Source organism: Drosophila eugracilis, unplaced genomic scaffold (genome assembly GCF_018153835.1).
Source record: "Drosophila eugracilis isolate 14026-0451.02 unplaced genomic scaffold, ASM1815383v1 contig_2154, whole genome shotgun sequence".
NCBI classification, from domain to species: domain Eukaryota; kingdom Metazoa; phylum Arthropoda; class Insecta; order Diptera; family Drosophilidae; genus Drosophila; species Drosophila eugracilis.
This window is the reverse complement of record NW_024573038.1, coordinates 9,955,085-9,976,920: the sequence shown is the minus strand read 5'-3', so window position 1 is coordinate 9,976,920 and position 21,836 is coordinate 9,955,085. Positions and strand designations below refer to the sequence as shown.

Sequence of the window (21,836 nt, the reverse complement as noted above, 5' to 3'; positions counted from 1 at the left end):
ATTTCACTTGCACTAATTGACTTAGTAAATGTGAGGACTGTCAGGAGAGACTCTTGGCATGCACAGGTGTCAACTAAAGACCAATGCGTGCTGAAAGTGCTGTGTACTTAGGTTAAAGTACTGACAGTCCTAAAATAAAGATGTCCCAAATACTCTGAATAACATATAGTAATTTATAAATTAAAGCACTGAGAATTTGTTTCATTGTTTCCTTGTCCTAAAAAATTTTATTGCACCATATGTCAAGGACCTTGCAAATTCTATTATTGCGCTACACATTATATTAATTAAGTTAGCCACTTTTGAACTTTGATGTTGTGTTTGCTAAAAATTCGCATGCAGCCCTTTTAAATAGTGAGCGCAAAATGTTTATGGGATGTTTTTAAATGGCATGCCGGCACGAAGGAGCTCCCACCTGACTACCCAACCCCATCAGGTGAGTGTGGCGTGCGGCCAACCGGCCATTAGTACTGGAATATGCAAAACAGTGCGCGGAACCGGATGAGGATGCCAATAAGAACAGCGCCGAGGACACGCGACCTTTCGGAAACCCACGAGTGCTTTGTACTTGCACCTCCCTGCACTTTTATCTGAAGGCTGTATTTGGACGTGTCTTTTGGATTTCAATATCGGTGGACAAGGTAAATACGGGTTATATGGTGATGATGGGAAAAACATGCTAAGAAAGGAAAATACTTTACTGTACGTGTTTGCAAATAAGAAAGAAATATAAAAATTCTGAAAGGCATAAAGAAAATTTGAAAAATCGAATAACCATTTTATAATTTTGTTTTTTCAATTGGAGATACAAATTTTCAGATACAAATCTTTCTTCTATAAACAGAAAACATGGCTTTCAATAATTTATGTTTGTGCTTTATACGAACCAGCTAAACTGTGCTACTAACACAAATCCTTCCGGCTTAAAGAGTTACCAAGAAGAGAGGATGTGGAACGAACAACCAATCTTGGAACCCGGGGGACTAACTAATCCGTAACTGAATCGACATGTACGAGTATATCGGAAGCATTTCGAACTTCCCCAGCCAGTTCAAGGAGAACGTATCCGTGGAGGGATTAGTTCCTGAATGGCTGGTTGGCAATGTATCTTCATCTCGCTCGGCTTGTTTGTATTCATGAAGTGCAAAGAAGAAACTTTACCAACTGCAACGGAAACTTGGGTGGCACGCACCTTCGCTAACTGAATTCGAAGTGGGCCCAAAACATTCCGTCGTTGTAATCACTAATGGCGGGTTACCCGCCCAAAACCTTAATTGCCATTAAAGTTAAAGCACCGGCCGACGAAAACCCAAAATCGGGTCAGCGTGAAGGAGCTGGGGACAGTCCTAATTTTTGGTTTCGTGAATTTCAGCTACAAAAGCCCCTCGAGGCCGCAACCCAAAATCACACCGAGTGGCCAACTGAAGGCTTGGCGGCATTGGGACTATCCATATACATATACGATACCCAGAAAGGCCACGGAACCAAAGAAATAATCAATATACAAGGAAGGAACCAAAACAAAGCTGTACTTTGTGTGTAAGAATTTCAGTAAATTTCAAAAGGATTGCCGAAAAAATGTTTGCTGGTGGGGACCATCATTCTTAATAATTTATTGTCATCAAACAGGTGTCAGAAAAAATAGGTTGATATGGTAAAGGGAACATGAATATATGGAAACACTTTAAAAAATTATAAATATTAATAAAAAGACATAAAACAAAATTATATAAAATATTTTAAAAATGTTATTGAATGAGTTAAAGTAAAATATTTACTCCTTTGCAAAGGCTATGAAAGAAGTTATCACTTAAACACGGTCTATAGACAAGGTAATTTTGGCGGGAAGTGTTAAATTAAAAATGTATGTTCTCACAAAACTTCTACTTCTTTAATCTAAAAATAATTCAGACTTAATGGCTTTTTGTTGATTCCTCCTTTAGACATGCTTTTTCTTCTTATTTTTTTAACCAACCGACACAAGCGGCACGTCTGGTTGAAGTTTTAACTGAAAGATGCATATCATAAATTCGAAATGCAAACACGAGAGACGTTATCAAACTTAGTATCTTAGGATTAGCATCGCTCTCTTGGCTGCACAGAGGAAAATATTTTTTCTCTATTCGGGATATTATTTTGCCAAAGATACTAGGATGCTAGATCGATATAATAGTAGAGCTTATACTTATTTTTAATATAAGATAAAAGAATAGAAATTCTAGATTTTCTGCATATAATCTCAGGCATTATAGTCTTTACTATTCATTGATCAAAATCATTTTTCTTTCAGTGTACATGGAATGCGTGGGAGAGAGCAAGAGAGCCTTGCGCAGCCTCCGCTGCAAAATGAACGGGAATGGCAATGAAACGGGGCAATCAGCTGATGCGGCCAACGCTCTTTGTTTTGCTTTTGGGCAGCATGGCAGCGGCAAGTGTTGAGAGTAGGTGAGAATGAGAGGATGGCAGCGACGTTAACGGTAGCAGCAACTGCGACAGCGACTGCGGCAGAGGCCAAAAAGGATTTCCGAGCTTGTGGCCTGCTGTGTTCAGTTTGTAACGGTATTCCACGCGCCACGGACGCCCGAATAACAGAACGCGATAGCCGTACACCGTACACCAGTACGTATACGTAATGCTCTCCGCAACAGAACGCGCTATTTCCGATCCATAGCAGCAGCATATGCTTATGGTTTCCCCCCTTTTTGGCCTGTGTTTTTTTCTCGTTTCTGGTTTTATATCTGTCACCATTTGAGCATTTTTGTGTGTGGCTTCATTTAATGCCTTTTGCCGCCATCTCTATATATACATATGTATATATATTTTTGCCGTTATTGTCATCAGAGTTTATCTCTCTTTTTGGCCCAATGAAATTTCTGTGTTTGTTTACGCTCACGCCTTTATGTTATATTACTTGTGCCACTTGTGCCTCGGATGGTGGCATGGTCATTGATATAGTCACATCCTTAGTGCCGACACAAAAACTTTTCAACCGAATCGCTTTTTTATTCCGCGCTCCTCAATTTGTTGCGTCGTTTTGGTAAATTACTTACAAATACCGTGCATTAAATGGGATCAGAAAAAAAACTAAAGTCCACTGGCGAGACGGATGGGAAATACTCGAAAATATACATGCGAAAGAACATGCATTCCCATACGTTCCAAACATATATAAATAGTTCATCTATCAGTGGTACACGGTGATAAAAGGTGCTAAGAAAATTTGACATTAAAATATATCTAGATTTGACGCAGAAGTGAGATGTATAAAGTGTAATAAGGATGAAGTTGTTCTTTTTAAAAGGCTTTCTGTCTTAAATGTTTTCGATAAGAAATTTTATTTATTTGCGTTTGCCGGCTTTAATTATATGTGAACGATTTATTAATAGCTCTCATATAATTCGATTAATCAAAATGTTACCACCTGTTTATAATATTATGGTGCCTTGCAAATAGTTTTCTAATTTATTTAAATTTTTGTTAAGTTTATGCATAATTTTTGACTCTGTAACATTACTCATCTTTTACCACCTATTGACATAGTATATTTGAGGTGGTTTACTTGACAGCAATAATTCAAAAATAACATTTAATGGCTGTAAATATGCATATGTAAAATTTAATGCTTTGAGTAATTTAATTAAGCTTAAAAGATTTTCATTTTCGATAGCTTAAAAACAACTTTTCTCAGTGTAAAAATGAATTTTAAAATATGTTCACATGTCCGCCAAAAACAAGAGCAGTCAGAATGGTCTTCATGGAATAAAAGTAAGAAATAAGAAAAACTTAAGGTGATGACAGCTAGCAGACGAAAAAAAAAACACAAAACTTGCAGCCAATTAATAATAGATAAACGTTTCCATTACCGAACCAAAAGGTATTTGCCATATGAATTAGTTATTGTATTTTGTATTCCACACGAGAAAACGCAATATTTGCACATTCCATTTATCCATTTGCCTGTTTATATACATTTAATATGTATTAGCCACGACAAGTATTGTCTTAGGCAATAAGTATGTGTATTTTTCTGACCTATCTTTTGCCCATTTGACGGTGGCGAACTTTTTAGGGAAAATGAGGACAGACAAGTGCAGTCTTTCTAAAACAAACACGAGAAAGCCATAACAAAAGACTTAGCCGGGCTGACTAAAAGAAAAATATGTAAATAAAAGCGGTCTAAAGTGTGCACGAATTTTGAAAGAATACGCTTGGTGTCTGAAAATGTTTTATGATTTATAGTGTGCCGGGAAAGCAATTTAATATCATATTTTTCCTTGGATAAATATATATTTTTTCAACACAATATATATGTTATCCAAGACAGAAAGCTTTTAATTACTTAAGGAAATTTTCTAATTAAATCTCTTTCTTATGTGGTAAATATTTTAGAATTTATTTATCTTTTCACTCACTTATTCCTAACGAACTTATCATTCTATTGTATGCCGAATTTGTGTACCAATTAAAAGACGTAACATTATTAAGGCATACCCATATCCTTTGCTGTCTGCCTAACTAATAGCAACCAACTAAACATGAACGCAATTTGTTAGCATACAAAAAGTAAACCCGAAATTGAGGTGTTCATAAAAACCGAAGCACGGACACGTATGAATTGGATTGGGGATTGAATCCGAGTTGGAATTTATTAGGTCTTATACCTTGTTCCACGTTCATAATTCGGGCAACCTGCCCATTCGGATTCGGGGGCCAATTGATGGTGGACCGACCGGCGGAGGATTAGCAATCCGCCCACCTCCGAGTGGTTGTAAAAGTGAGAATGAGTTTTTATATGTGCCCCGCACACAGGCAACAAATCTCGTTGACGTTTGGCATTTGATTTCCAGCCTTTTCCTTACGCTCCCTTTGTTTCCTCGGGACTTTACGTGTATTATATTCGTGATTTCGTTTATTTTTCCCACAGTTTTCTTGAGTTCTTTTCTTCTGTTCATTTTTTTTTTTTATTTTTATTTTTGTATTTTTTTCGCACGAATTCCCGGCGGCTTCTTTTCTGGGGCGACACCCCAGCAGCCCCCAGAAATTTCTCACCACTTCCGATTTAATTTTTTTTATATATATATTTCCTTTTTTTTGTTATGGCTTTTCTTAAGCTTATCCTCGATTTTCCACGGTCAACGGAACAGTGCCAAAACAGCTCCTTGAAGTTGCCTTGTTTCTGGTGTTTTCTTAACACGAAATGCCACGTTCGAGTCATTTAAATGGGGCACAAAGTTGCGGCAAGATACTCCCCACAATGTCGGCTTGAATTAAGTTGATTGTGCAAAAGTTTCATTCACCAGTCCACGGGAATCAGGCTAAAACCAAAAAGCAATTAGCTTAAGGCTATTAACCAAGATGCTTGGGGAATATTCCTGAGGATGCATTAGAATTAGAAGTTTAAGGAAAGGAGTTTTTAAAGCGGATCAAGAATGTAAGATAGTAAGATTTTAAGTAATTAACTCTTTTTAATTAAATTATAAACTTTAAAGAAGGATTTTTTAAAAAAGCAAATCCCTAAAACTTCCTCGAATAGGCAGCATACTAAGAACACCCTGAACAGAATATCAAGCAATCTTCATCTGACGAATTACCCGCATCAAACGACCCGTACTGCCATACATTTTGCCAAACAAGATAAGAAATTTAAAACTCTTAACGAAAATCGATTAAATTAAGCAGTTTAACTGCCAACCCCCCATGGAGCGAGGTGCCGTCATTTTCACGCCTGATTTGTTGGCCAAAAAACGAAGGCATCGGGTCGGTATTTGGATACTTTTCCATGGCAATTAAGCCGCAGTGTTTGTTCACTTTTTTGGGGTCTACACTGGGCCAAAAGTTCTAGCTGAGCTGGCTTATGAGTTTCATCAAATCTAAGTACTGAAAGTCCATTTCCACATAATCGCACGGCACAGCCATAAACGTTTTCCTGTTCAGATTCACTTTTACAGCTCTCTTGAAATTCTACCAAATCACCTTTCCATCGCATCCTTCTCAAATTGTGTAGTCATCGGGTATAAAAAGAAAATAAAAGCTTTCCTTTTGAAAACCTCACTCAACGAATTGCCACATAAACGATGCAATCAGGCTTATACATATTTAAAAATACGCTTTCAGTAAATTTTTAAACCATACTGGATTTTTATTTTTACCCCCTTTTGTAAGGTAAAACTCTTCGTTTTCTGAGTGTACTTAAGTTGAATAAATCATGGTTCTCACAGCTGGCTGCAAATTTTAGTCCATATGGCCTGTAGGTGTCGAGGCTCCCGAGGCCCAATCTGCGTTAATTCCCAATTTGGTTTATAAATAAAAACGAACAAATCGGCCCTTAACGATGACGAACATCAGCATCCGAGCTGACATCATTTCAAAGTCGTTAAAACCTTCGCCCCGTTAATGGGGCATCCACCAAAAACTGGAGGAACTTCAAGCAGTAAAACTGCAAAATTAAAGGGAATACCTTTATGGCCAGAGCGTGATGCGCCAATATTGGATCCTTACAGGTCCTTGGGATCTCCTACATGTATTCCTGTTACCTTTCACCAGATATGCACGTGCCCGCGCCAAATTAACTACGGCAACTTAATTAAAAACGTAGGCAAACTAAATTACCTGTCGAAGAATTTGAGTGAGCAAATTTGATGACTGACCTTGTGAGTTCCCCGATAATTAGCTCAATTATTTCCATGGGGTGGGAAATAAAAGCATATTAGTGAGGCACTCTGGAAGAGGTCCTTAATGGAGCTCACTTTAAAGGTGAAGTTTCTAAGAGTTTCAAATTAAAATCAAATAGTTATCTATCCATTTGTTTAAAATAATATTTATGGTACAGAAAAACTATCTCTTAATTATAAAAAAAAGCTTAACAAACAATTTATTTGTATTTAACCAGAAAGTTTTTAATTTATGTTGGCTGATTTATTTGATATTGATTATTTTTCTCTTTGCTCGAAAGCCATTAAAGCTACTTTATGGTTGCATTTAATTTATTATGTTAATTAATAGTTTGTGTACATTTTCATGTTGTTTATTAAGCTAAACTTAAATTCTGGTATGTATAATAAACCTCTCTTAAATTTATTTAATGACATTTTCTGTAAATCAAACATAAAATTCCCTGTTGGGAAAACTAAGGTCAACCGCAAAGGGCTTATCTTTGCCCTTTTCGGGTTCACTCCCATAGGATATATGAGATATATTATAGACATTGTTGTTTACCCATACATTTATGCAGCCACCGACTCCAAGTTGAAACATTATCTTCTGTAAATACTAACTTAATTGCTGCTGGGCTTCCTTCATAAGCGATGTTTGCGGACTAGAAATGCGGGCAAATTTGCTGATTGTCACACAGGCTGACGTGCAATTTATCGTAATTGAGTCAGGCCAACAATCATTTTTTGATCGCTCCACATACACGCACTTGGAGAAGGAAAATGCTGGAAAATGAGTGGCGGGTAAATGGGTGGCGATGAGTTGGCAGGACGGACCATTACAGCCAGTGTCCGTTTTCTGCTCTTTGCCATCGGATTAATGGACAAATAACGTATTCCCGACTGCAAATGTGCTGGCGGATAATCTCATTATCTTGCTGTCTTGACCCGAGACACCCGGACATCGACCAGCAGGCCAGACCGGAAGCAGGAAATTGGCCACTAGCCTGTGGTAATTGAAATAAATAGAGTTGGCTTTGTTGGGCCCCTAAAAGTGGACTACGATTTCTTGGAATCGATCAACTTGGCCTAAAACCTTTTCCGTCACTGCCAATTGCATTAATTGGCTTATACCCTCTGGTTGACTTAATATCAAAGAGAGATGACTTAAGATGATATTTATAATATTAAATTTTATAAATTTAAGGATATCTTATACGTTATTTTATTATAATTTAAGACCTTCTAAGTAAAAGTTAGCAGGTAATTGGGCTTTTCAAATAAGAAACCTTCCATAAATCAGATTTGATCTTAAATTTGGTTCATCAATGGCTTAAATGGTTGATTCTCGGAAAAAGTTAATGTTAACTTATATTCAAAAGTAAGCAAAAACCAGTAAGTCGTTTATGATTTCGCGGAAAACATCAAATCAGCTTAATGCCTGAATTGACATTGATTTGGAAGTATAAATTTATTCACAATTCGTTACCCTATTCAGGGAATATTTTTACAAAATTGTTAGGCTAATTGAAATAAGTAAGCCAAATTTCTCAAGAAATTGGAGCCAACTTGACGACATATTTATCAACCTATTTATGTCAAATATTTCCTTTTTTTGTTTTTGGTCTTCTGAAATCTAAAATTTCCCAGCACTTGCCCGCTAGTGATTTATTATTTTGGGTCTTTGCCATATTCAATTTCAAAGTTACACAAAGTGACCAAAAAATCTTTAAAGAATTTAAGCCATTTAAGCTGTAAGTCATTTTCACTTTAGACAAATTACATTTCGATAAAAGCCTCGCGCCTGGTTTTCCCGCCACATTTACATTTTTTTCCTAACGAAATTTTCGTGCGAAAAGTGCCATTGGGGCCAAAGTGCAAAAAGCACAGTGAAAATGTGTATTGGTTTTTCTTTTTGTATTTTATTCCTAAACATTTTTACCTGGCAGTAACGGTGAGGAGCCAATTTCTTTGTCGTCTGGGTGGGAGTTAAGTGTTCCCCTAAGTTCCTCAATCTTCGGATACAGAATGTAATAATTGAAATTTGCATGAGTATTACAGTTCAAAGAAAATGTGATAGAGTGTTGGAAAACTCGACAGCCAATCTATATGGGGGAGTATTTTTGTTAAGGTTTTATAGTTGAATATATTTTTGGTAGTAACTTGAAATAAATAAAAGACCAAAGACAAAGTTATTAGATTACCAGCAAGAGATTACTTAGAAAAGCTCGGCAGTTTGGAAGATTATGAGCTTTAAGTTTCTTTTAATGTGATTATTTTGTAAACATCTTTGTAATTAAGAAAGACATGGACATGACAAATTGCCCTAATTACATTGTCTGGATGTTGGACAAGCTTTTTCAGTAGAACAAAAATTTATTAAAGCCCTAAAGGAAAATATTTATATCGTCCAGCATAAACAATTGCATTGTTTTATTAAAGGCGATTATCCTAAGGCTAAGCTTCTACACATATACAAGCTTTAAACTAGATTCCCAGGCAATTTTAAGTAAATTAAAACATTTAAGGCCGCGTTATTACATTAGGAAGATAAAATTTAATGTTCTGTAACATAATAATTCGCAGCCAAAACACTTTCATAGCCTACAAAAGCTGTGTGAAGAAGAATTGTGGCATCTGCAAAGCTTCAGCGGAAAATATTATGGTAGAAGTATCCTTTTCTGGCAAATAAATTCCTGGCCATTCCATTTGGCACTATGTTTCCAGCGATTAATCAATACCACCTTTCACGCTGCCTTTATATTTAGGACCATCGGCCAACGGATGGGTCCTTGGTCCTTGGTCCTTGTCCCGCTACAGGTTAGCATTTTAATTTCACACTCGGTGGATCTGCGGCTGGTGTGGGAGGAGCTGTCTGCGAGTGTGGCTGTCCATGTGGCTTTATGGCTCAATTGGTGAAAATTGGTTTGTTTGTCTGCAGCCACTCAAGGGAACTCTGGCTTCATAGAAGCTGACAGCTACAAAGGACAAAGGACCTCGGGCACACTAGCGCACGCCCACAATCCGTTCAACTTATATACATATCTATACTATATAGTGGTCGCGTATCGGTTGAATGGTTCAACCATGGCAAAACCACAGCACTAGAGGGCAGCAAAGGGAATACATAAATGCAGGACATGGAGTGGATTTTTCGTCCTGACCAGGATAGCTATCCTTGGCCTGAAGCACTCAATTGATTCCATACATAATATCAAGGCGTTTTTTACATATGTTTTTCCTGCCTTTTACTGGTAATCACCTATGCATGCATTATATTTCTTGGTCTCGCTTTCGGCGACCATAATTTGCATATTGTTATGGCAGATTCATTGGGGCTATTGTTCGGAATGATACTATATACACTTTCTATTGGGCATGAATGTTAAGGAAGAAGATACAGCAAACAAATTGAGTTCTTTACTTGGCAATTTTCATTCGTTTCACCAAAAGAAACTACATAGTCATACACGTATTTGATTTATTTTGCATTCCATTTCCCTTAAAAGAAAAAGCAGAGTGGGGAAAATTCTATCAGCATTATTGCTTAGTAATCCCTTTATTCATATTTATGAGAATTAGCATTCCTCGGTCATTAACTAAGAATTGCTTGTGTAATTATGGCCTAAATATACACATGTTGACCACAATCAAATTGGCCTTGTTATATGCCATATAATAATGGCCAAAATAAACAATAATTATTATCAGGAGTTGGCCAACCACATCATAATGTGTTCAAGTAAATAATAATAATGGATGTTCAGAATTTCATTGCTGCAGCGAATAAACTTAATTTCAAGTTAAATTAGCTTTCATAATTTATTTGCTGTTAATGGAAAAGTTTTTTTTATTTTATTTTGTTTTTCCTCTGACAAATTGCGACAATATTTAAATCACTTTCATCGTATTTTTCTTTGGAAATTTATTTGCAGCTGAGTGGAAAAAGCGATTCAAGACGCGAATTTTGCACAATGGAAATATGAGGAACGCAATCAGCAACAGCGAAATGAATAAATTACGCGAAAATAAAATCAATTTGCATTAAGAGCCGGAGACGTACGACTGACTAGCCAACGTCGGACCCATCCCGTCAGACAACTTGGACTTGGACGCCTCAAGACCCCTCAAAGTCCCCTCGAGAAAACCTGGAGAACCTCGTAGACCATCTCTCATCCACCAACTGACAGCCAGTCTGAAGGACGACGACGAACAAGGCGCTGGCCCATGAGCTGCCGTTTGTGCAAATTATATTACCTTGTCAGGCGAGTGACATAAGGCGGACCTCTTGGCAACCTCCTCCCCTCTGACACCATAGTTACCCATGTGTGGATTCCACTGAGGTGGCAGGTGACGAAGGAGAAGCTACTGGTGGGGGTGGTGGTTGTGGCACTGGGGTCACGTCTTGGATTACAAAATCACCAGAATGTTACGCAGCTGCGTTTGCCTGCGCGCCGACGATGACGGGAAGCGGCGCAGCTCCTCCGTGGAAGACGCCTCCTCGTGCCGGTCATCGGAAATAGAGCGCGTGGGCGCCAGCATGCAGACCTTAGGGCCAAATGGACAACCGCAGACATCCGCTGCGCAGACTAGCACCAGAGCCTCCAGTCTGCTGCAGCTCTTCCAGCGGCGAGGTTGGTGCAAGCACTTCCGCAAGCCGCTCCGGGGCATGAGCGCCTCCCGTGCCGAAAAGAGTGAGTACTAAATCTATTTAGCTTAGAGATAATGTTGGCTAGAAGGACTCATAAAAAGTTGGGAGTACAATTTTTTAACTGTATCAAGACAAGATCTCTATAATAGCTAAGAGTTTCTATATACAACCAACCAAAAACATCAGTATCTTTAAGCCAGTTAAGGAAATGATTGAAATGCGCTAAAAAGTATGCTTTCTTTTTAGACTTGAGGGTCAAGTTCTTGGTAATTTTTCGGTTTTGAATTCTCAACCGTTCTCATTTGCTTTTCTCGGTGTACATTGGCTAGTTTTAGTTAATGGGGATTTGTGCGAAACGGGCAATGAAACTTACGATTACAACAAACCTAATCCAGTTACTATTGCCTCTGGGTTCCACATGGTAAAAGCTCCCCAGGGCAAAAACCCTTGTGTTTAGTATCCAAACTAAAATAAGACCTTAATAGCCGAGCCAATCCTAGAAATATATTTCTTTGGGACTGCTAGTGTTTCACCAATAATAAATTGTTGATGAGTCATCAACATAAATGAAGAGAAGCACAAACTTAATTCCTCTTGGAAAAATTTAAAATTTAATTTGCAGCCATAGTATACAAAACCGTATTAAAACTAAAATCCGATTAGTATTGCTTTCACCAAATTGCAAAAGGCAATTCAATTATATTAAAGCTCAGAGCCAATTTACCAGAAATTATCCTGTTTTTCATTTTAAATTTGTTTAAAACTGAATAACTTTAAGATTAAGCTCACTCAGTTTGGTAAAAGGTTTGATTTTCTAAGACTTTAAGCTTTCTTAGCTCAAAGTAGGAACAAAAACTTTCAGTACAAACTTGAGAGTCTTAAAAAGTTGGCGAATTTTGCTAGAATTTAACCCGTGTGTGGACACATTTTAGCACTTAGCATTTTCATGTGGCCCGGAATACTTAATAACTGGGTTAAGCGCAACTTTATTACTATGTTTACCACCACTCGCGTTGGTTGCTGGAACTTGTGTTTTTATAGTCGCCAACTTAGTAAAGACGTTTTTTGGGGACCTTGTACTGCAGTTGCAGTTTGCCCTTTTGCCCGGCTTTTGAAACACTTGGCTACTTGTTTTTTTGTTTTGTTTAATGTCTGTGGTTGTGTTCCGGCGCTTGCGCTAACTTTTATTTATTGTTCCAATTTGCTGTACAAACGGTTCAGGTGGATCTAAACAGCCGGAGACACGACATATAGCCAGGGAAAGAACAAACAAAAAGAAACCTCATACAGATGCCACGGCCGGACAGCTAGCTATTAGTGAAAAACCCCACTATAAACCCACATATATACGATATGCAATATATATACATATATATGAACACATAGTAGACTCAGCCAGTCACGCAGCCAGAAATTAACCCACAAGCACGCGGACGTGGACGCAAGTTGGAAATGGAAAAGGTTACCATCGCCCCAGACCTCTCCTTTTTTGTAGGTAATTGGGGAAAGCACAGTGGGTGTATTTAGAGAACTTTGATGTTAAAAAAAGAACATTTAAGATTTTCTTAATAAATGTGTTTCAAGTCATATCCTTAAAAGAATTCAAATGTTTTTCTTTTTCCCATACCCGATTTCTTTTCCCATATATTTATTTTGGTGTCCCGTTCAAAGTTCCCTTAGAAACCGCAATTTGTCCCACAGTGTGACCAGTAAAAGTTGAAAAAGAACGTTTAAGCCAAAGAAAAATGCCGTGGGTATAGCGTTTGAAATGAGCAGTTTTAGGTTCCAGTTCCAGTCGGTCGTCTATCTTGTTTCAAGTGTGTACGGACAAATGTTAAATGTCAGGAAAAACATTTAGTCTTCGATAGCTGTTTTTCGTTTGAGTTTTTGTTCAACGGATAAATTTACATTTTTATGCAAAAACCACTGTTAAAATCCTACGCAAACTAATTACTTATCTTTTAATGTTTTTCAAAAGTGGAATTTAATAACCGCTCAATTAAAATAAATTGCTTGATAGATTCGATAAAATGTATTGCAAGTAAAAACTAATAATTTGTAATTTAAATTTGATGTGACTAATGGCCATTACGTTTAATGAGAACTTCACTTAACTGATGTGAAATTGAAATTGAAGAGATAATTACTGAAAAGCACATTAATGGCTAGTTGATATTTTTTTGACAGAATTTATTAAATAAAGTTTTTCCATTAAATTTGATTTTTACCATGGCTATTATGTACTTTGTGGGACTTTGAAAGTGATTTAAAGTGAAGTTTTGAAAGCAAAAGAACTGTGTTTTTAAGCTAGAACTTTACGAGAAAGTTCCTGAATATTTATTCTCGAATGCTTTTCAGTTCGGTATTTGTGTAAACTCCAATTAAATTATATTTTCGACCGGATAGCAGTTTTCAACGGATGTTAATAAAGGCCCCGTCTTATGGGTTGCATAAATTTGAAAAAGAATAGAGGGACACCTTCGCCAGCAGACCTAGAGACAAGTGTGTAAAGACTTTAAAGCGTCTGAAAATAAAAAATAATTATAGCTGCGTAAATGTTAATCAGTTGTTAGCCCGAAAAGAAACCCCAATCTGCCCCATCCCCTTGCCACAGTCTTTGACGTTTTCAGCATTGTATTAACAAGCAGACGAATAAATTTGCATCAAAATGGATGAGAACGGCAAGTACTTTGTGGGAGTAATCATTTCGAATCCCCAAAACCCCCAAGACCCAGCATCCTTTCCAATTTAAATTCCCTGATTAAAATGTGTATTTTGTTAAGTGTGCCATATTGTACTGTTCCGTACTGTGTGAGTAATAAGCGACCATGGCGAAAATGTCAAAGGGGAAAACTTGGGCAGCCACAAAAATCTAGTGGCTTTATTGGCCATAACAAAACTCTTTGGAAATGTTGCATATTACTTGCCCCCTCCTACCACATGCAGGCTGCTCTCGATGTTTTTAGAACCCCATAAAATAGTTTATTAGTCTTCAAGTGAAGTTTTAAATTTTTTTAAAATATTTCTTGCAGCCATTCGAGCGGCAATATTCATACAGAAATGGTATCGCAGGCATCAAGCCCGTCGCGAAATGCAGAGACGTTGCAACTGGCAGATCTTCCAGAACCTGGAATATGCCAGCGAACAGGACCAGGCTGAGGTGAGTGGAGTGGCTATACCTTATAATGTCTTACCATACATGTAGGTTAAGGCGCCACAGAAAGCTTAAGAGGCCAATGTAAGAGGCCCTCGACGACGTCATTCGAATGCATTTGTAGAGTTTCAAAAGTCGATAGCAATCAACTCAGCCGTGAAACTTTGTCGCAAGTGCATTGTTGACCCACTCTCTGCTAATTTATTTTCATTTGCCTCTGTTTTCCCATAGCTATACAAATTCTTCAATGACCTCATTAAGCACATGCCCCAGGCTGCGGGCAGGAAGAACCAGTACCAAGGATCTGCTCATGGTGAGTTGGGATTACCCTTAATCCATTATGATAATTCATGTCCCTCATTCAATGTCCTTTGTAATTGAAAAAAGTTCTGCATTAGCATCTAAATTTATTTTTGTAAAAGTAATGTTTAATTAGTTAAATTTAAAACGAATGGCGCTAGATCAAATTTGAAATTTTTATGTTTTTACGTGTTGGGCACACTGACACGCACCGTTAGAACTCTGACTTCGTTTCAAAATTCTTTATAAATATAATACATCTTATTTATAGTTTCCGTGTTGGATGAAAAAGATGACCTTGTTGAAGAGTTTGGAGACATTGTGAATGCCAAAATTGAGTTGCCAATACGAAAAAACCATATCGATCTATTGATTGACGTCTTCCGCAAGAAACGGGTAAACTTTTAAAACATTTTTTTAATTTTTAATCTTAAAAACTTATCACTTTTCAGGGAAACCGATTGCATCCAAAATATGTGGCACTAATTCTACGTGAAGCTGCCAAATCCCTAAAGCAGCTGCCCAATATTTCCCCAGTTTCCACGGCTGTCTCTCAGCAAGTTACAGTTTGTGGGGATCTGCATGGAAAACTTGACGATCTTCTTGTGGTGCTGCATAAGGTAGGAAATTGTTTTTCATTTCGTTAATTAGATGTATTAAAATTAGTCATCAATCATCTGCCATAGAACGGTCTTCCCTCATCTTCCAATCCTTACGTGTTCAATGGCGACTTTGTGGACAGGGGCAAGAGGGGCTTGGAGGTCCTGCTGCTGCTCCTCTCACTCTATTTGGCCTTTCCCCAGGCAGTTTTCCTCAATCGGGGAAACCATGAAGACAGTGTTATGAATGCCCGCTACGGATTTATTCGAGAGGTGGAAAGCAAGTACCCTGTAAGTAAAAGATCCTTTAAGGTGATTAGTCGTTACTACACAGTGAGAAATTATTGTAAATTAAGTTAATTTAATGAAATGTTATATGTGAAAGAAAAATATTTTAATTTTGTTTCTTGCCACCTATCTTTTCTGTGTACCTTTCGCTCAGCGGAATCACAAGCGAATTCTGGCCTTCATCGACGAGGTCTACCGATGGCTTCCCCTTGGCTCCGTTCTCAATAGTCGAGTGTTAATCGTCCATGGCGGGTTCTCGGATAGCACAAGCCTAGATCTTATCAAAAGTATTGACAGGGGCAAGGTAAATGTATACCACCTCGATATCAAGAACTTTTTTTTAATATATTCTTTTCCCTTAGTATGTGTCTATTTTAAGGCCACCACTTACAGATGGCGAGCCACTGGACAAGACCGAGTGGCAGCAGGTTATAAGGAATAATATTATTCATAGAAATATATATCTAACAAGTTATATTTCAGATCTTTGACATTATGTGGAGTGACCCACAGGCCACTATGGGCTGTGTCCCAAACACTTTAAGAGGAGCTGGTGTATGGTTTGGACCGGATGTGACTGACAACTTCCTTCAGCGACATCGACTCAGTTACGTTATCCGTTCCCACGAATGCAAGCCCAATGGTCATGAGTTTATGCATGACAACAAGGTGGGTTAATGTCTTATTAATTCCCTGAAACATATATTATTCATTTAGTATTACATAGTAAGCAGCTTTTGCCTGTAATATTAAAGAGCCCTTAAGAAGATAATTGATTTGTATGACGTTTAAATCTACTTAAGTAGCTGCATTTTTCCTATTATATTGATGCGGTCGTGCCCCATCTTAAATTGCCCTCACCACTTACTTTACTTTGACTTGTCAGCCATGGAATTGCAATTTACATGCATAGTGAATTAAGTGGCTAATGGGAATATTGCGGTTGAATAATAATTATTACAATCAGCCATAAGTGTATTGATTCTTTTGGTTAATTGACACGTGTGACATTTGCAAGCTGATGGGGCTTTGTTGTATATGCTAGGTTATTTAATGAAAAGTAATTAAGAAAAAACAGCTAAAGGCAAAAAGTAACTTTTCTTTTTTTTCACTCACAGATAATCACAATTTTCTCGGCCTCTAACTACTATGCCATTGGATCGAATAAGGGTGCCTATATCCGTCTGAACAATCAGCTGATGCCCCATTTTGTTCAGTATATATCGGCGGCATCGCAAACAAAACGATTATCCTTTAAACAGCGAATGGGCATTGTGGAAAGTTCGGCACTCAAGGAGTTGGCAGTGCGTATGCGTGATCATCGGGATGAATTGGAGGACGAGTTCAGAAGATTTGATCCTAAGGACAGTGGTTATATATCCATATCGAATTGGTGCACAGTAATGGAAAATGTCACCAAGTTGGGCTTGCCGTGGCGTCTCCTTCGCGAGAAATTGGCTCCGGGCACAGATAGCCAGAAGGTTATTTACAATAGAACTTTGGATTTACTGGACACAGATGTTATAGTAAGTAGTTTAAGAGCTTTGAGTGCTCTGACTAACTTATTTTCTTATGTTTATCACTTTAGCTCGAAGCTGAGGCTGATGGCATGTCAGTTATGGACGCTTTATATGCCAACAAAGCCAGCTTAGTGGCGATATTTAACATCATTGATGCGGATAATTCTGGTAAGTCTTAAGAAAACTTCAAATTATTAAAAAGACGCATAATAATTGATATACCTTTCAGGTGAAATTACCCTAGATGAGTTTGAAACTGCTATTGACTTGCTGGTGGCCCATATGCCAGGTGCCTATTCCAAGGCAGAAATGCTTGAGAAATGCCGAATGATGGACCTGAATGGTGATGGCAAAGTGGACTTAAATGAATTCCTGGAAGCCTTCAGACTAAGTGATCTACACAGGAAAGAGCAGCAGGACGAGAACATAAGGAGGCGTTCCACTGGCAGACCGGCCGTAGCCAAGACCGCATCAGATCCCGTGGCTTTGTTGGCGGATAAGATCTCAAAGAACACTCTGGTTGTGGAGCACGACATTGATCCCACGGACTGTGAGGCTAAAGTAATTGATCCTAAAAAATCATAAGCTATATCTATGATTCTCAAGGATTTATCATTATTTTTGTTTTGGGTAAAGTTTTCAACATGAATTTTATTAGGTTCACAAAAGGCATTTAAGGCACATTTGTTTTACTTCTAAGTCATTAATTAAATACATACCATGTATTTAAAACGAATGTTAACATTTATGTATAGAAATTATACCCATATAAATTAAAACATAAATTACTTAATATTTAAACAGAATTTGAGGCGAAAACGATATAAATTGAGATCTCTACGAAAGCAAAAAAGCTAAGTCTACTGGCCATTCCCCTACGCTTTTGATTTATATTATATAATTAATCTTATAACCAATATGCACTCCTCTGTAAGCTACTTTAAAGCTTTATCAAAAAAAGTTATTAAAAATGTTATGAAATATAAGAAAAATATAGTGTTAAAACCAAAATGTTATGTTAAATTTATACAACCAGATATCAAGCGCTTTATATTAAATTATAGGCATATAAACAGACATATTAATTGTTTATCTAACAAAGTTTAAGCCCAAGGGATCAAGATTACATTTTATATACGACTACGTCTAGTTCTTAAATTTTATAAAGATGACATGTAAACTAAAGAAAAACTTTAAACTAAAAGACATTTCCCTTCTCTTAAAGTAATTCAAAAGCTATCACTAAATCTTTATAACAATTATTATACGACCTGATTGCTTTAAATCGATATTAATGTAGAAATTAAAGGACGTTAAAATCTAAATAAATATAAAGCTTTTGAACCACCTTGCGTTTTATAAAGTCTATCTAGTAAGTGAGCAGTTAAATGTTATAAAAGATATAGAATACATACCTCACATGGACCATGCTTTGGCACAATTATTTAATTGCAAATCTTAAAATGCTTGCAAAATCCACATTTGAACTTTCAGTTGCCACACCCATAAAGTTGATTGTTAAACTTTTCTATTGAAATACGCAAAAAAGCAATTATAGCTAACGGATATAAACTTCCTGACCTCAAAAAAAATGCAATAACAAAGTTTTATATTTTACGAAAACTCTTGATATCCGTTAATCAAAAAGTTACCTTAGGCTAAGTCGTTTTGGGGAAATTGATAGGATCTCCCTAATAATATATTTACAAAATAGTAATCGAGTACCTATGACAAACAAATATAAAAACGCTTTTCGACAGGCACTACAGGACCAATAAATTTAGCCAATCGTTGGCATTCAAGTAATTATACCCTATCCTAGTAAACAACTAACATTTTACTTGTATCTACTTTAAGAAGCACCTATCCCCTATTTGTATTTTGAGCCACGTTTCATCGATAGACAAAATATTTTCCTGAAACTTTATTAATAAATATGTTGAATAATAAGTGATAAAGATTTTATTTCATTTTGAAGGAAACAGGTAAGATCCTAAGATCTTAAAACAGAACTATACTTAGTAAGCCTATGGAGGTTATTTCACATTTGCATTAAATTGCTTAAAAACGTTACAAACCTATAAAAAAATATATAAAAAAATTAGGATTTTTTAGATCACAAGTTTATTTTATAATCGAAATTGCCTGTTAATGGAGAGATATAACTGTCCCAGTCCTATAAATCCAAATGCAAAATATCTTTCCAATTCCATATCGAATGTTTTGTATAGCATTCAGAAATTAGATCAAAGATCGCTTGCCTGGCCAACCTTCCAGAGGAAAAAGGAAGTCGGAAGGAGGAAGGTAGCGTCGACTCCGGAAGTTCCATTAGCGGAAACTGCATCATTTGTGATCCAAAGTACCATATCTCCAAAGTCAAGATGCATATCTAGGGAGGCGAAGAAGAATACCTTCTATCAAATCCTTCAAGCCAGTCAAGATCAGCCCAAATTCGAAGAGACTTTCAGATTCGAACGTAAAAATAATGATATGAAATTCAAGTGTGATTTGAAAGATGACAGCATTTACAATGACATATACGACATAGTAAGGACGCACATCCAAGACAACAGGTTGCCTCAACATGAAAAGCATTCAGAGACACAGAAACCATTGTCTAGGAAACATTCTGTGGTGGAGTACTATAAAGTTAATTCTCATCCAACTGAAAATATAATACTAAATGGAAAAACTCACAAGTCTACTAAACTTCAAGAAAGAACTAATCAGCTTCTAAGTTCAAAGTCTGAAGTCAAACAGCCAAAAGCGAAATCTAGAAAAACAAAAACCACAAGGAAAAAGTCCTTAAAGTCCCAACCCAATTTAAATGAAGGAACTCATAGGTCAAAATCGCCCAAAGGACCAGAGAGCATCACAAAGAAAAGTATTAAAAAAGAAAAACCCAAAGCAAGTTCAAAGATTAAGTCAAATTTTTCTACCATCCAGCATCATGTTAAAGGTGTCCTAGAAGCCCAAGGAAGTCCTGGAAGCAGCATTGAAGTAATGGGAGATTCCAAACCAAACATGGACGTTATGAAATACTCTTTAAAAATAATCCTTAAACCTCGAAATAAATTTAGAAAGAGTAGCAAAAGCAAAATGAATTCCTCTAAGAAACCTGAAGAACTTCACGAAGAAAGGAAAAAGTTAAATACTTCAAAAATAAGTCCACTTCCATCGGAAGTAAAGTCTCGGACTAATGGTATAACTTCAAGAAAATCCCCAACTAAAAAGTCAATCACCCCTATACTTCAAAAAGAAAAAAAATTGTCCTCCTTAAGTAAAAAATCTTCCGTTGACCAAGTAGAACAAATTATCAATCCCAATTGGGATATAGATTCTGTGTTGTCCTTGTCATTTTTTACAAGGGTCAATAGATCGTTTATTGCTCTTGAAGTGAGTCCTGCGGAGGGCAATAAAAATCAACCACTAATCCATAACGAAAGTAAGCTGCAGTTAAGTATCGATATTAAGCCAGAAAGTGAAGCCAACACTAGGATGAACAAGAGCTTATCATTTAGTTCTTTAAGACGACCCTCAAAAAAATTAAAATTTGATTATTTCCAGCCAATAACAGAGGATATCGAACTTGATGAAAATTTGGATAACGTCTCAATAGCATCAGGCCTTCTCAACGATGTGCCGTCTGTTGAATTTGAAAGTGTGAGGACAGGAAGTGTTAACCCAGAGCTGCGAAAATCTGAAGATCACAAAAGTTTTCTGGAAAAGATGAAAAAACCAAGTATTGATTCAGATTTTCCCGCTGCGGCGTACAATGAGAAATTGGGGAGGGTTAAGCAGTATCTTAGTCAGGATGATGTCGGCGTAGAAAACGTTTCAGATAACTTCTCAATGGACCTTGAGGGTATTCCGGATGGCGAATTACTGTTTTATCCATATGATGAAATATATGAAAAGAAGAGTAATACTTTAGAATTAAAGAAAGCCTATGTTAAAAAAAGGATTAAAACTACTCGTAAACCTACTCCCAAGCCAAAAGATGAAGGGACTAAATTCGAAATTTCTTCAGGAAAAGAAACAGCATGCATAATGTGCCGAACTATAAAGGGACATTCTGGGGAGAAAGAAGCACCCTTTCTGGAGAAGATGAGGAGAGAACGAAAACGACAGGAGTTATTGGCCTATCGAGCAAATATCGTGACTCATCAAGAACATTGTAAGCGATTATTATCCTTTACGCCTCCAAATCAATATGATAGAACTGAAGGGCCCCTTAGCTTGCATGATCTGAATAGAAATTAACTTTACTGTCTGGAGAGTAATAGAATTATTTTTGGCAAGGAAAGTAATTTACCTAATTTACCGAAGAAAAGTGAAAAATATACTTTTCTCAGGGTGTGTAGGTCTATACTTTCCTAAAGAAAAATAACTTTAAGATTCTTAAGTAATTGCCAAAAATCACATTTATGTAAACATTTGGATATGACAAGAAAGTATAATCTATTTTTCTGACAAATCCATTTGTTTATATAACAAGTAAATTTTTGTTTCGCCGAAATCAATCTGGTTGATGGTTTTAATAAAGTTCACATAAAACGGATCAAAAAAAGTTTTATCTATACAAGTATTTTATTGACTTTCTTAACTTACAGTTTTGGGTGTTAAAAAAGCTTAATATCTGTAGAAACAAAAACATTTTTTGATTTTAAAATG

At 36.8% G+C, this 21,836-nt stretch overlaps 2 protein-coding genes across 4 annotated transcripts; both read left to right on the top strand.

Annotated features, from left to right (window-relative positions):
• The first annotated feature begins 2,498 nt into the window (after positions 1-2,498).
• LOC108114637 (serine/threonine-protein phosphatase rdgC) lies at positions 2,499-19,120 on the top strand. 3 transcript variants are annotated; one of them, XM_017225704.2, is made up of 13 exons: positions 2,499-2,619; positions 10,586-11,344; positions 14,334-14,461; positions 14,687-14,768; positions 15,027-15,151; positions 15,208-15,375; positions 15,442-15,645; positions 15,797-15,946; positions 16,005-16,070; positions 16,126-16,311; positions 16,761-17,168; positions 17,231-17,330; positions 17,392-19,120. In XM_017225704.2, exons 2-13 carry the CDS (start codon positions 11,077-11,079, stop codon positions 17,745-17,747), a joined length of 2,241 nt encoding a protein of 746 aa, XP_017081193.1. In that variant the 5' UTR covers positions 2,499-2,619; positions 10,586-11,076; the 3' UTR covers positions 17,748-19,120. The 3 variants fall into 3 exon arrangements, with proteins under 3 accessions (XP_017081193.1, XP_017081194.1, XP_041674178.1); XM_017225705.2 differs by lacking the exon at positions 2,499-2,619 and adding an exon at positions 3,111-3,207; XM_041818244.1 differs by lacking the exons at positions 2,499-2,619; positions 10,586-11,344 and adding an exon at positions 13,115-13,803.
• Positions 19,121-19,295: 175 nt separating this feature from the next.
• On the top strand, positions 19,296-21,784 carry LOC108114600. The gene has a single exon (XM_017225660.1). The coding sequence runs from the start codon at positions 19,314-19,316 to the stop codon at positions 21,423-21,425; it is 2,112 nt and encodes a 703-aa protein (XP_017081149.1). The 5' UTR covers positions 19,296-19,313; the 3' UTR covers positions 21,426-21,784.
• The last annotated feature ends 52 nt before the right edge of the window (positions 21,785-21,836 follow it).

Excerpts from the sequence above, each read along its gene's own strand:
- LOC108114600 (XM_017225660.1), top strand. The coding sequence starts at position 19,314 with ATGGAGAGATATAACTGTCCCAGTCCTATAAATCCAAATGCAAAATAT.
- LOC108114637 (XM_017225704.2), top strand. The coding sequence starts at position 11,077 with ATGTTACGCAGCTGCGTTTGCCTGCGCGCCGACGATGACGGGAAGCGG. Across the intron at positions 15,376-15,441 it reads TTCTTGTGGTGCTGCATAAG|AACGGTCTTCCCTCATCTTC; the intron begins GTAGGAAATTGT and ends CATCTGCCATAG. Across the intron at positions 17,169-17,230 it reads TACTGGACACAGATGTTATA|CTCGAAGCTGAGGCTGATGG; the intron begins GTAAGTAGTTTA and ends TTATCACTTTAG.